The 14,726-nt window shown below is 45.1% G+C and overlaps 1 protein-coding gene across 1 annotated transcript in view; it reads left to right on the top strand.

Moving 5' to 3' along the window:
• The window catches only part of LOC135899751 (glutamate receptor ionotropic, kainate 2-like), a 166,695-nt gene that overhangs the window by 99,668 nt on the left and 52,301 nt on the right, over positions 1-14,726 (top strand). Inside the window, exon 2 of the mRNA XM_065429082.2 lies at positions 10,718-10,933. Coding sequence (XP_065285154.1) covers positions 10,718-10,933 — 216 coding nt within the window. The remainder of the gene's footprint in view (positions 1-10,717; positions 10,934-14,726) is intronic.

The raw sequence follows: 14,726 nt of genomic DNA, 5'->3' as shown, positions 1-14,726 counted from the left end.
GGAGAGACCAACTGGGTAACATTTGCCACCCACAAAATATAGTAATGGTAATAAAAACATGCACTCGTGGATGCTTTCGAGATTATTACTCGTAATCTCCTAAAGACTAACTTCAGATTCCTGTTGAGCTACAAAACTAGAGAGCCAAGGATCGTCTAGTCTAAAAATACGGCTCGCCACACATTTGCCCCGAAATTTTCCGAATTTTTGCTTGTTAAAGAAACCGCAAACTTCTGCTGGAGAATTGCTGGTTCAACTCGGTACCACTGGTTCAACTCGGTACGCTGGGTTGTGCGCATAGTTTCACTGCAACACAACGCAAGTAAATAAATAAATAAATAAATAAATAAATAAATAAATAAATAAATAAATAAATAATCGTCTGAAATAATTTGTAACGTTCATATTGAGTGCCTGAAACATTCAACTTCCCTAACCTCGTTGCAACAATCATAACTTTTCTCTGAGCAACATCTCATGCAATAAAGACACACACAAAGAAAACAAAAAAGTAGAGCACTTTCAGAGATTTCTCCAGGACAGTTTACATACTGTGTACTCTGTTTTGACGTCATTGCCTCAATTTTTCCAGCGCTCACTCTGCTTTGCTGAACGACTTCAAGGACTGCAATATTTGTAGAGAAATTCCGATGCTCTCTTCGAGAATACACGGGCGGTACCCAAGTCTGCCCGCTTTCGACGTATCCGCATCATAGTTAAGCGCATGGGTGGGGAGAAAGGGATGAATTTGATTTCTTGTCGAGACGAGACTCGGTTGAATCGCATGAACGCTACTCAAGTACCACATGAAAAAGAAGACATTCGAACTATAGACAATCGCATCATACCGAGCAACGAGTCCTTCAAAACGTGAGCGAATTGATTCCAGTCGTGTTTACCTAACACCGTTAAAAGCGAGCGAAATAGCGTGTGCGCGCGCTCAAACACTGACACATTACTAAAGCACTTCGTCGACTGTGCCAAGATTGAGACCTGCTTGACCTCGCGACCCTCCGGCAGCTGCTGCTGCCGCTGGGCTGCGAGCGCGAAAGTGAAAACTGGTACAGGGTTGCCGCCAGAAGCTAATGGCCTTAATCGATTTCTTGTCTTTGTAGCAAGTCAACATGAAGGAGGGACGGATGAACAAATAAACAAAGAGACAGGCCACGCCTGAAGTCTCTTTGACTTACGCAGTCTAAAAGTAAACATTCAAGCTTTCGAAAGATATTTACGCTTGGCCCCAGCTCCTGTATAATAAATTCAGTTTGATCTTCCGTTTTCCGAGCAAGAAAGCTATAAATGGGCAGGCTTTTCGAGAAGATGGCATTTGTTTTAACAGCAGCAGGCGGTGCGTGCCGCTTGCAAAGCCTTAAAACATGCTTACTTGAGTGTAAGACGAATTGCTGAGATCGAGCACTTACCTGCATGTAATATTTCGGAGGTCACACAACTTCTAAATGTTCGGCCATTTCTACGCAGGCCCAACGAGAAAAGCCGCCCGACCGGCCGTGACGTAAGACGAATCGCTATAAAAAAATAATGTACATGACATGACATGGCAAGAACTTTATTTGAGTCCTGAGGGACTGAGACCTCGGGGAGCCAAACCGAAGGCTCCCGAAGATCAAGTCGGTGGCTCCGCCCACGATGGAACCGGGAGATCAAGTCCCGCGGCAATGTCGTGGGCCCTCTGGACAGCCTGGAGTTGAATGTTGAGATTGCTGCTCTTGAGAGAGTCCTGCCATTGTTCTTTCGTGATGGGTGGAGAGGCGTTAAGGGCTGGGCACAGCCAGAGCATGTGGTCAAAGGAGCATGAGTCATGACCACATTTGGGGCACGACTGTGAGTGTTCAGTATCTATCCTGTGAAGAGACCGAGGAGTGGGATATGTACGGGTTTGCAGGAGTCTTAATGTGGTAGCCTGAGGTTTGTTCAATTTGGGGTGAGGGGGTGGAAATGTCCTCCTGCCTAGTCGATAATGAGAAACAATTTCGTGGAATGTACTTAATGGATCTTTGTGAATGTTGACCTCGTTCAAAGCCTGGCTACCCGCGACAGCGCGGTGCGTGAAATCGCGCGCTCTCCGGTGGGCCTGCTCGTTAGGATTACATCCAAGCGGGTTAATTGAGCTGTCTAGATGGGCTGGGAACCACGAGATTTGGTATCCTCCTTCGGTACTCTCCCTAGTCCTTTGTAGTGCTTTGATCACAATGCTGTACGCCTGTTCAGATATGAGGGCGGACGAGAAGGATCTAACCGCGGTACGCGAGTCCGAGAAGATGATAACGGGAACTTTTGAGCTGTGAAAAGCCAGAGCGACCGCCACTTCCTCCGCCACATGGGCAAACTTAGTGTAAACAGAGGCTGCATTTACCAGGTTGCCTCGTGCGTCTACCACCGAGACAGCGAACTTATCCCCACTGTCATATCTGGCAGCATCGACAAAGAGGGCATCTAGCTTCTGCTGATTGATCTTTTTAAGGATGGACTTGGCTCTCGCGAATCTTCTTCCTTGGTTATGCACTGGGTGGATGTTTCGCGGGACGGGGTCAACCATGATGTGAGCTCTGGTTTCCCGGGTCAAACTAACTTTGGTCGCCGGCTCATGTCTGGGTTGGATTCCTGCTTCTTCTAAAATCTTAATCCCTGGCTTAGTGGATGAAAGTCTCATTATCTGAGCCGCTGTGTGAGCTTCTATTAACTCATCGATGGTGTTATGAAGTCCTAGCTCCAGCAGCTTTTCAGTGCTTGTGGACTGTGGAAGGCCGAGCACGCGCTTGAGGCCGCTTCTGATTAGGGAGTCGAGCTTGGCCTTTTCCGCTTTACCCCAATTAAGGTACGGCGCGATGTAGGTGACACGACTCAGGAAGAATGCCTGATAAGCTCTGAGCAAATTATCCTCTTTAAGTCCGCCTCTTCGATTTGAGACGCGGGCTACAAGTCTTAGGACATTACTAGCCTGTCCAGTGAGCCTGTTGAGGGCCGTCGAGTTACAGCCCTTGTTATCAATGAGGAGACCTAGTATCTTGACCGAGTCCTTCCTCGGTATGGGATGCCCATTTTTAGCTCGAATTTCTACCGGCAGAGTTTCCAGAGGCGCAAGATTTCTGACCCCCTGTCTGGACTGGCGGTATAACAGTAGCTCTGATTTAGCGGGGGAGAGTTCAAGGCCTGTGTTTAGAAGAAAATCTTCGGTAGCCTCCAACGCGCTTTGTAACGAGTGTTCGAGCATGGCTAGCGATCCGCCCGGCGCCCAGATCGTAATATCGTCCGCATAAATGGCGTGACCCACGTTCGGAATTGCAGCGAGGCGAGTGGAGAGTTTGTGCATGGCTATATTAAATAAGAGTGGGGTGAGGACTGAGCCCTGCGGGGTGCCGCAGGTGCCTAGTTCGTAGGGTCCTCCCGTGACCATGCCTAGTCGAAGGTGTGCCTTGCGATCGGCGAGGAAGGATCTGGTGTAATCATGAAACCGCTGGCCCAGGTTGAGAGACGAAATCTCTGTCAGGATGTGTTTATGCGCGACCCTGTCGAAAGCCTTGGAGAGGTCCAGTGCGAGGATCCCTCTCACGTCGCGAGTAGGGTTATTAAAGATTGCTTTCTTAAGCAAAAGCATAATGTACAAAACAAAATAAATTCGAAAGGAACCACGTTGACGGTGCCGTGTTTCGAAGCCACGCCCGCACGCTCAGAAACCGAGGGTGTTAGCGACTCGGCTAAAGGCACTTGGTTTTTTGTGTCTCTTGCGTGTAACTATCAGTAGGGTCATGCGAAAATTAGTTATATTACATTTTAACGCAGATTAAAAGAAAATGTACAGATGCTACGCAGTCTAATGAAAGTTAAAACATTGGGAAAACAAACACAGGTGTCCAGATGCGAAATACACTGAGGAACGTAATGAAAGGTTCCAACCACACTACGCACCTGGGCAGCTTCTCGCTAAAGAGAGACATTCACGCGTGCAGGAGGTGAATATATCTGGCCCATATGACTGTGTTCCACCAGCGGTACCAAAATGTTAGAGAAGAGTTTCTCAGAAGACTGTTGAAAGAGTTGGTAACGGTGGACTAAAAGCCACCTCTAGAACCACGTCTAGGGCAAACTTGAACCATTGTAGATATCACAAAAATTCGAAGTTTGCCAAAATATAATACCAAGTGCGCCACATCTCCGATACGCTTCTTTAGTCGCGGCAGGCAGTTTCCACAGGGGCCTTCCTTCACCGAATTCCACCTATCTCTGATGAGAGGAGCAAGTGGCAATATGCTTACGCATACTTAGAGAACTCCAGTGGAGTTTCTGCTTGAAATTTTTTTTAAATGTGAGCTTTGTCAGGCAAGAACAATGGTTATTACAAAGCTACCGGTTCATTATTGCCTTCTTAATCTCTAAAGTAAGCAAAATAAAAATAAAATGACAAAGCAATAATTTTAAACATGGTATTTACTATCCTGCTTTAAGAGGTGACACTACTAATCAACCTGTCAAACCAGTGCATCTCAAAACAATTCGGTAGATACACTAAAGCCTGCTTACGCTTGAGAATGCGAAATCGTTACAATTCGTTTAGCGAAATGTTTTGTTTCCTACGCGTTCCTTTTATGCGCAATCTCTGACCTGCGATTTAACTGAGCCTCGGTCAGGCCAAATGAAAACGCGGTCGCTTGCCCACTATGCGTTCCTAATTCGAAGGGCCCCTCAGCAGCGTTCGAGTGGCCTATATTTATTTTTATTTTATACAATCGTTTTATACACTCATTAGATGGCGCCACCTCCTACCCACAGGCTGCACCGTGACCTGCCCAACGACACATGCACTAAGCTACACATTTAGTAAGCCAGATAGCTGCGACGTGACGTGCGCAATGACGAAAGCATTAGGCACACATTGAGTCAATCAGAACCGTGGAGGTGCCGTGGTGACGGAGAAGCGGGTTCGATGCCTACCCAGATTGAAATTGTTCTAATATTGTTTTCAAAGCCATTAGTTTACTTTGTTTACAGGTACCTCCCTAAGAAATTTAACGTCAATCTAAGTATTGTTTTACGTGTTTCTACACTTTGCCGTAAATCATTTTTGCGGCCATCATTCCGCCACGCCGCCGACCACAGCGCTAGATTTCAGCGTAATGGGGCAGATAATCCTTTCGCATTAAAAGCTAAATAACTTTTTTTGCATCGTTTCGAGTTGGTTTCATGCCTTGAGAAATAGACGGAATTGTCACGCTGAGGGCAGGTAAGCAGGACACCGAAAGTAAGAAAGAAGGAAGCACATTGTCGCTATCACTAGCTGGCACTAGGAATTGCAGCAGTCACAAATGCAGCAACCTGCCATTGCACGAGCTTCTTATTTTGAGAAGTTGCTATAAAAAGGCCGAAATTTGGTGGGTAGCGAAACTTGCCCTCACTTCTGCTTAAGACGCACATCGTTCTTGTTTCACAATTTCTGCGGTGGGCGAATATATAAAAAAAATAAAGTATGGGGTTTTACGTGCCAAAACCGTATTCTCATTATGAGGCACGCCGTATAGTGGGAGTCTCCGGAAATTTGTACCACCTGGGGTTGTTTAACGTGCGCCTAAATCTAAGTACACGGGTGTTTTCGCAGTTCACCCCCATCGAAACGCGGCCGCCGTGGCCGGGATTTGATCCCGCGACATCACGTTTACCAGCCCAACACCGTAGCCAATAAGGAACCACGGCGGGTGAGCGGACGAGCATACTTCGCTCCCACTTTCCTGTGCTGCTGACTTCGAGGATTCCTATTTTTTATTGCGATCGCAATTATATAGACATTCAAGCCACATTTCTGTCATCGAAATCGGCGTGGCCGCGATGTTTCGTAAAAAGGCCACGTGCGATATTATAGCGGCCGCGCGCCGTATGGTAAGGATGCAAGCGCCGTCTGCTATCGATGCAAGCGCAAGTGTGCGAGACCGGGTGGCTCCATCTCGCGCGCCCAAGAAAGGAAGGCGGGAGGATACGCGATGCCGCGGTGGAGAAATATAAGAGGTGTATGAACTGCAAGAACAGTACGGTCGAGTAATTGAGCGATCGTCTCCGCAACTCGGTAACCTTTCTGGTGCTCAGCCGATAGATGGCGCGAAATAGCTCGGGGCAGAGATTGATATAACCAGATGCCTTACAGGCATAGGTACAGGAGTACAAGTTAGACATAGAGAAGTTTTGATGAATAAACCCAAAAGAAAAGTTGTTAAGGAGTTGCATACAAAAATTCTAGAATAAGAAGCATGTGTAGGATACCCGAATAATTCAAGCAGGCTAGGGGCGCGATCGGAGATATTTTGTTCGATACGCGTTCTGTTCAGTTGCTGCAACGCCACAAAGTTGCAGTATGCAAAATTTGTGACAGCGGGGCGGAGAGAGCAGCCAATCAGGAAGCGGTCACCTCCCCGGAAGTTTACCTCCGTCATTTGTCGTCTGCTTGCAAACAGTATACTACAAAGCCAAAGGTTTCTCGTCTTCCAATTGAATGAAATCTTTGTCTAAAAAAAATGTATTTTTTCTTTTCAAGCCCAAACACGTTTTCAAATAGCAGTACGTGTGACTACTGCAATTTATAACTATTAGGTTCTTTGCGTCGTCCCTAGGTGGTGTCGCGCACAGCGAGAAGGAAAAAGAAAAAAAAACGACGGGAAGAGTGGCGCACTTTTCAAGAGGCAGCGACAACATCCCAGTGGCTCGCTGGCACCTATGATGTTGTCGATTTCTCTGTGCAACCAACGAATTATTTGTTTCGAGAAAGAAAAACGACGCCGGAATTCACTTTCTGTCATTTCTTCAAACGCGTTTCGCAAACGTGCCATTCTGCAGCCGGAAAGGCCGCCTGTTGGATCCAATCCAATCCACCAGACGCGCCATGCGAAGCCGTATGATCGCTCCAAACTTCTCAACTCCCATCGCGTTCGGACAAAATGCTCGGTGGGCGGATGATTGACAGGAGCGTGTCGTCATTTTGACGTCACCAAAAACGGGGCGGCACCCCGCGGCTGGCGACGTCGGCGCGGAGTAGGCCAATCGCGCGCACCGGTAACCGAACGAACGCGCCGAACAACCATCTCCGAGCGCACCCTAGGTGACTGTTTTTCACCGCTTGGTTTAATAATAAATGCCAATAAATCGTCATCAACATCACCACTACGGGGAGTTAATTGAGTTATTGGGTAAATGAGAACATGCGGTCGTTTTACGTGCGCTTCCCCAGCATTGCGTCCAGCTATTTAAAGCATAATGAAAAAAATGCATTTCGCCGCCTTTTAACACGAGGTAGAAGTCATGCAAAGAATAGTCGGTGATGGTCTTAACAGTCCGTGCGCTTCCAAGGAAGACAGCCTGCCTGCAAAACACGTTTTGCGCACCAAGGCGTGTGAAATTAATTGACAGCATGGCAGACTCTAGTATACCGTTACAATGCATGAGGGTATTTGTCCTATGTTTTATCGCACCAATAAAACGCTCTTATTGTATACTTGTTCTGCAGCTCTCTCTGCAGCGTCCGCAGGCTGGGTGCTTCTGTAAACAGTCATGTTATCTCTGTTCAATAAACACCTGTACTCTCACTAGTGCCCCTCAGACAATCATGTGATTTATCTGTTTTAGGTCATCGCAGCGAATTACCTAAATTTGATCGAACACTACTGATACTACTTCCCTTATCGTTAATGTACACCGGTGTGGATTAGGAATATATGCCTCAACAGGCTAATTTTATTGCAACGCGCGCACAACTTCGTAACTACAGGCTTATCCTCCTAGAAGCTTCGTGAGTCACGATGCAGGATTAATTAGGTTTAACACGATGATGTCTCGCGAAAATAAACCTTCCCTGCTTCGTTGTTGGCGTGCACTAAATTATTCATAAATAAAAAGAAATTTCAACCTGTTTCTCGTGCTACAGCAAATGCGGGCTTCCCAGCATGCGGACGTTAGAATATACCCAACAATACGTGATAGTGTATGGTCGTAAAATTGAAATTAAATCAATAAATGCCAACCAGGCTATTTTTAGGTATTCAATCTGTGTGAGCCGCTAGTAAGTGCAAGAAGTGAAAGTACCATGAATTAGGCTTTTAGGATCCCTCCAGAAAAGAATGGACGCCTTCGCGTGAACGTTTCCACAAAGTGTTTTTGCTTCGTCTAGCACCAGTGCATAAGGAATGCAGAGATTGTGTACGTGTGGAATCTACGTGTAACACTTACATGTGCAAGAATCTGTCTTCTCACGTGGTTCCGGGCAATGCCAGTTCAGTAAGGGTCTGGCACAGACGCTTGGCTGTTTCGAATTTGTGCTTCTAGCTTCATTACTGGTTGTGAATATTACATGAGGGGGTAATTTAACGTACTACAAACTACCGATCAGAACAGCCGCCTAAATATCTACATGTTTTATTTATTTATTTATTTATTTATTTATTTATTTATTTATTTATTTATTTATTTATTTTGAGGCGGGGGGTGACTATTCGTAGGCGCCTACATTCGCTTTAGGGGTTTTTCTCAGCATAAACAGTGCATACCCGCTAATGGAAAAAAAAACGTAAATGCAGAAAAATGAGCTTAGGAGCGTGTTATTTCATTTATTATACTTGAACGTGCTTTCCCTGATGCACATACGCCAAGGCGGCGGCCCCCTTTCGGATGGCCCTCGCTTATCCCGCGCCATGTGTCCTAGATGGCGCGCGACGTTAGCGAGTCCTTTCTCACTTGGAGGTCAGCTAGTGCACCTTGAATTTGAATCGGAGTTTGGGTTTATTTCCCACAAGAAGTAGAGGGCGTGTACGAGGCGTTGCGAGGAATACGGGGTAAAAGCTGCGTCGAAGGCAGCTAGTCTGGCCCCGACTCATAGTGCTCCACCGTGCGTGCCATCTTCCCTCGCGCACAAGTTAGCAGGGGGGCGTTCCACAGTGGCTGTGGCTGCGTTCGGCGCCGCTCAGCACGGCTTTGCGGGATCTGCCTTCAAACCCCTCTGCGGTGGGTAGATGATCTAGGCGCACGGAGGCAGCCGAGGGCTGATGGTTTCGTGCACACTGTGGTCTTGCCACTTAGTTGGCTTAGTTCGCGCTGAAGCGAGAGGCGGTACAAATGGCGATTCGCTCGCTGCTGATCCCGCTCTCCCTCAGGCCAGCGTTTTGACAGCGAGTGTCTCCGGTCATCGAAGGAGAGGTGTGCACATTTGCCTGTATGCGTCTGACATCATGCTCGTAAGCGAATGTTTACAAGTGTACACGACCTTACTACTACTACTACTACTATCCTACCACTACTACGACTAACCTTACTTCCTGAAGCTGTCTAACCATCTTCTATTAGAATTGATGCTTCACCTTTCGGGTGAAACTGCGGCGCTTTTTTTTTTGGATAATACTCAGGTCGTACAATTCCGCTCACAATATTTCCACGTGCTTTTTGAAGCCGCTGCTGCACTTTAAAGATTTCGGTGTATGAGCTTTTCTGAGCGTCATACAAGACTAGGTCCTTAAACATGAATTGTCAGTCCTTCTAAACGGATTAGGTGCGGAGGGGGGGGGGGGAAAGATTGGGAGTTTGTTGTAACACCTAATCTTGGCATTTGTACAGATGTTACCGCTTTTTGCAATCTAAAGTTGACTGCACCGGTAAACCATGTGTCACAATGCGCAAAAACATGCAGATCACCCGGCTGCCCTGCCTGATTATTATTTGGTTATCTGGGACTGTCCCATCACATTGCAATGGACTTCGTTTATCGTTTCGTGCGACCGACACAATTAGTAACCTTTCACAAAACCACTCCGAACAATGCAGCAAGACTTTCCATGCCGCTCCATATATCTAGATTGCTTTTATTATTTTCCTGTTCTCGCTTGGACGTGCGCACTCTATTTCCCTTTTCCCGTTACTCCATCAGGTGTGGAGACACTTTGAACTCGGAAATAGCTGTATAGTTCTTGTTGTCATTCTTGCCGTGTTTAATAAGGAACAGGAAAATGGTCACGTAAATAAAAAATGGCTACTAAGAAAACAATAAACAGGGATGTGAGGCACCTCCAAAATTAAATTCACAAATCCCTAACAATGCTCATCTAGCATTTGTTGGAGGCATGATATGCCAAGAAAGGTATAAAAAAAAAACAGAAGTCTCGCGACAATCCTCGTGACGTCAGTTGATTTGCACAGAGTCTACACTGAATTACTTAGGAGTTTGCCTCTCAGAAAAAAATACGTTGCGCACTAAACAACGCGATGACTCACCTGAGCAAGTTTTGATTAAGTTGGAGGCTGCCAGAATAGGCGAATATACATTGAAATTGATGACGTGATACTGACGTACCGGTGCCAATTTTTTCGCCAGGAATTTTAAAGGAAGAAAAAGTCGTTTTTTTTCTCAATATATTTTTCTAATTGGACAAGTTCTCCAGTTAAATAAAATATATCGTGTATCAGAAAAACAGCCCCATGTAATACCCCATGATGCCTTTTAGCGTCTCTTTCAGCATATACGTGTGCTAGCACATAACAGTTTCACTAAGATGAGGCGCTCGAACGTGATTCTGCATTTATTATTATATCTCGTATGGTGTCACAATTTTTCGCAATGTGCGTGGTCGTAATTATATTGTAAATAAAGATATCTACGAGTTGTCTTTATAAGTAAATGTTTTATGCTTTCTTTCTCATCCCGTAACAAACAACCGCGCCCTTGCTTCGCGAACAGGTGTCGTGTACGACCACGCCGGCTCATCCGAAGACGAGAAGCTGCTGTGGCAAGCGCTCGACCGAGCCAACCTAAACGCCAGCGACGACGGCGAGGCGTCAACGGCAACGGCTGGCGGCACAGGGCCCCCGGCTCCGGCTTCAAGCAGGGCACCGCACGTCAGTCTTGCCATCGAAAGGCTGGACCCGGAAGACACTTTCCGATCGGCCAAGAAAGGTGAGTCCTACCGTTACGCTATGTTTGCTACTTCTTATTTACCATTGCTTAAAAAAGACGCGTAGAACGAGGAACAGTGCGAAACCAGTGAACCGTGCGCATGGGAGCGTGTGTCCCGTCTTCCTTCTTCGCCTTCTCAATAGTTCGGCGAGCCTTTTCAATAACTCAGCATTACCCAGTCACCAAGTTTTCTGCCATTCTCAATATTATATGGGTTTTAGGCACAATATGCGGGATGTCTCGCGCTCAATCGAGCTTTATTATATACGCCATGCCTTAAAACCAGATACGTGGTTATTTAATTGCTCACAAGTCTTCAGATATCTCTCTGCAGCATGCCAGTGCCGGCGGAGTTTCACGCCAATTATTTTCGCTTTCTTTTTTTTTTTCACTTCTGATCGACGGTTCTAACATTGGATCACTTGTTAACCATCATTTCCTGTACAAATCGGCATATCTTTCGTGCAAGAAATAAATCTTAAATTGAACACAAACTGCCCACAGACTCTGGAAACTTACGCCTAGCTCAGACTTGATAAAAATGTGCAATATAATATTTGCTGGTGTAATGCGCTGATGGTTTACACGAGCTACGCTTTTCTATACAATCAGAAATATATTTTAAAAAGTGAAAAATGGAGAGAAAGCAGTCGTGCTCGGTCAGGTTGATTAAAGGAAAGGCCCGCGCTCTTATTAACACAATTAGTGATTTGGTAATTAACTGTAACATTATATGAACTTACCATAGTATATTCCGGGGCATATATTTCATTCTTTAAATTTGGGTTTCAAGATATCTCTGCACAAACAGAGCCCCAGGACAGTTGAATTTGTTCACCTAGCTTTCCTTGTTTTTCTCTCAGAAACCCTCGTTACAAAGAACAGTGTGAAACTATGCGTAACCACTTTGTTCTTAGGTGGCCCATTTTTCAATGTGTTGCCAATCGTTCCGAATTCATAACTGCAGTACAAATTTGCTTAAACTCTGCAATTAAAATATACGGAGTGACCATTTCAAGGTTTTACGAACTTTTTAAAAATGAACTGTGGCAAATAGCAAAATTCTTTTTTACTCGAAAATGCTGACATTACTAGCACGAACATTCGAAACACATATTTAAATAATTAAGAAAATTAACAATTTAACTTATTATTTCGTTACTTGAGGGCACATATTGCAATTTGTGAATTGCAGCCGGCGAGCTTGCACTTGGAATAAATTCGTAGGATGACACCAGCTTCAAAATAGTATTTACCTAATTGTGTGACGGAATAAAACGGCGTTCCAGTTACTATTGTGCTTCGATGCATAAAAGAGAGTTTTGTTTGAAACGTAAGTGGAACAAAGCGCGTTTTTACGACAAGTGTGACGGCGCATATCTCAATACTGGCGGCATTCTTGAAGTTGATTCCAAGCGAATAAGCCGTGCAAGCTCACTGGCTACAATTCGTAAGTTGCAATATGTGCTGCAAATTAATTAATTCAAAATATAATTAACGCTCTTGTTAATTTTTTGAATATGCGTTTCCATTTCTTGAGCAAGCAATGTCCGCCTTTGCGAATAATCCAGCACAAAGACTAGCATATCGTTTACTGTAACAGGCTATTTAAAAAAAATACTCCGTGCAATTCAAAAATGATCCCCGTATATAACCAAATTATGCAAAAAATGAAGTTAGTTGAGCGTTGTTCAGCAGGTAATTGTCCGCCCTTCACCATAATACAAGTAAGAGCAAATTAACGCAATGATAGTGTGGAAAAGAGGCACCTGCCGAATAACTGAATGACAAAATGTTTAATATGCAGCAAGAATTTTAAACTGCGCACAAAGTTTCCCAAGTTTCTGATTAATAACCGTAATTGGATTACTCGCCATGAGAAAATTTTCTTCCCTTAACGCACTGATTACAGCTTTCTTAATTCATGAGATGTATGCTGTTCAAAGAATGAAAGGAAGGCTAGGTTATGGAACATTTATATAGCGGTGCTGTCATGCTGCATTACTTGTCTATAGGTCAAAGGTATTGGCCTAAAGAAATGCGTTTATAGCGGCATGAAATTTAAAAAACAAACCATTCTAATTTAGGATTGGTGTAAATCTGCAGAGTTCTGTAAGTGGCCATCGCTTTAGCGAATAAAATGTCATAATTCGTTGTCACAAAAATTTAATTACTTGGCGCCGTTTGGCCGAGGTGCCCTTATAAGAGAAAACGTTATGAATAATCGCCGTTGAAACGGTGTGTGATTAGTACTGCCACGAATAAAAAAAAAGAATTTCAACAGATTGTTTCTGCCAAATAACGCAACATGCTAGTCTTTTTCATGGGGCGCATTTGCTGCTTCTGACGACCCTGACGACCCTGACGGCCGCATTTCGCCGTATCCGAACACCATTTCATTAGTACCTTGTGCAGTAAAATCGTGCACAACTAAAACAAGAGCCAAGTGTCTCGCGGTTCTTGACGTGACCTTCACAGTCAATAGCAACAGCAATCAAAATGATCGAACTTTGTTCCACTTAAGCACAATCTCTTGCCGAGCAGGTTTAATAACTTTGTAATCCGAGACTATTAACCGCGACGCAGAAGACGCTGGGCAAACATTCGGCGAGGCATCGAAACAATTTTTGCCCCTTTTGTTGGTGCAGCTCTCTCTTTTAAGGACGTCTGAGCGTCGAGAGGCACTTCTAGTTTGTTTCTAAGAAACCTAAGAGGTCCCTTGCCTCAAAAGAAACAAAACGCCGCAACTAGACGTAATCTGAGACACGTCAGCTCCTGCAAGAAGGTTCACTGCACTGGATAGTTGTTTGGAGAAGTCAAGGTACCGCTAAAGGAACTGTTTCGTTTAGTTTACTGCTCACCAACCGCGTCCTTTCCTTTTAGTTTCCGTTGAGGCGTGATGCTAAGGCTGTCTTTCGACCGAGTGCTTAGCAGAGCGCAAGAAATAAGAGGTGGTTGGCGCGAGCTCTGTTCGAAACAGTTCCACTCGAGTGCGCTGACCTGACAGGGAGGGAGCGCTCAGGGCGGGAATTGTCTGTAGTACCTGACACCGCTGTCTCTTCGAGAGCGTGTCTCGGACCGGGTGCCAACAAGTCTGTTTTCTCAGTGGTACAAGCAAAGTGTTCGTGCTATTAGTCTCCGCCAGGAGCTCTCCGGGTAACAGAGACCCGCGGGTGCCATCGTAAATTTGATACAGTTCTCTCACTGAAACTTGCAACGCTTCATACCATTTCCTTTCTTTTTGTATTGTTGACGTTGAGAAAAGGTAGCAGAGGAAAAAAATACGTTGCAATCCCAATGACAGGGAACGTTAAAGTAAGAGTGGGAGTTAAAGTAAGGGTGAGCGTGTAAGTGAGGAAGCAGGGTTCAGTTGAGTAGGTTTACGCCCTCCACCCCCCCTCCCATAGAGTTTTCTAATAGAAATGGTTTCAGGGAACGCAAACGCTAGTGTCTGCAGGTGCTGCAAAAGCTTCGCGAATTGGCAACTTATGCTTTTTCAACAAAATGTCGCGTTATAAATGCAGGAATTCACAATAATTACGCGCATGCATGTATATCTATGATACTACCGTATTTAGAAACTTGTGATTCTTTGGAAACGTTGAACGCTTATGGAGAAAATTCAACTCCACAGAACATGGGAAGCGGCAAGCACGAAGATTAGAGAAATCCGCTAACCAGCCATCCGCAAATAAAGCAAATAAATGATCGCACAGCCAGAGTCTTGTGTAGCAAATTTTGCAAGAAATTTTTTGCTGTGCCATGAGGCATAGAAAGTAATATTCTGCACGAA

This window comes from Dermacentor albipictus, chromosome 5 (assembly GCF_038994185.2).
Source record: "Dermacentor albipictus isolate Rhodes 1998 colony chromosome 5, USDA_Dalb.pri_finalv2, whole genome shotgun sequence".
In the NCBI taxonomy this organism is placed as follows: Eukaryota; Metazoa; Arthropoda; class Arachnida; order Ixodida; family Ixodidae; genus Dermacentor; species Dermacentor albipictus.
Note: the sequence above shows the minus strand (reverse complement) of the source record. Positions and strands in the feature narration are given on the sequence as shown.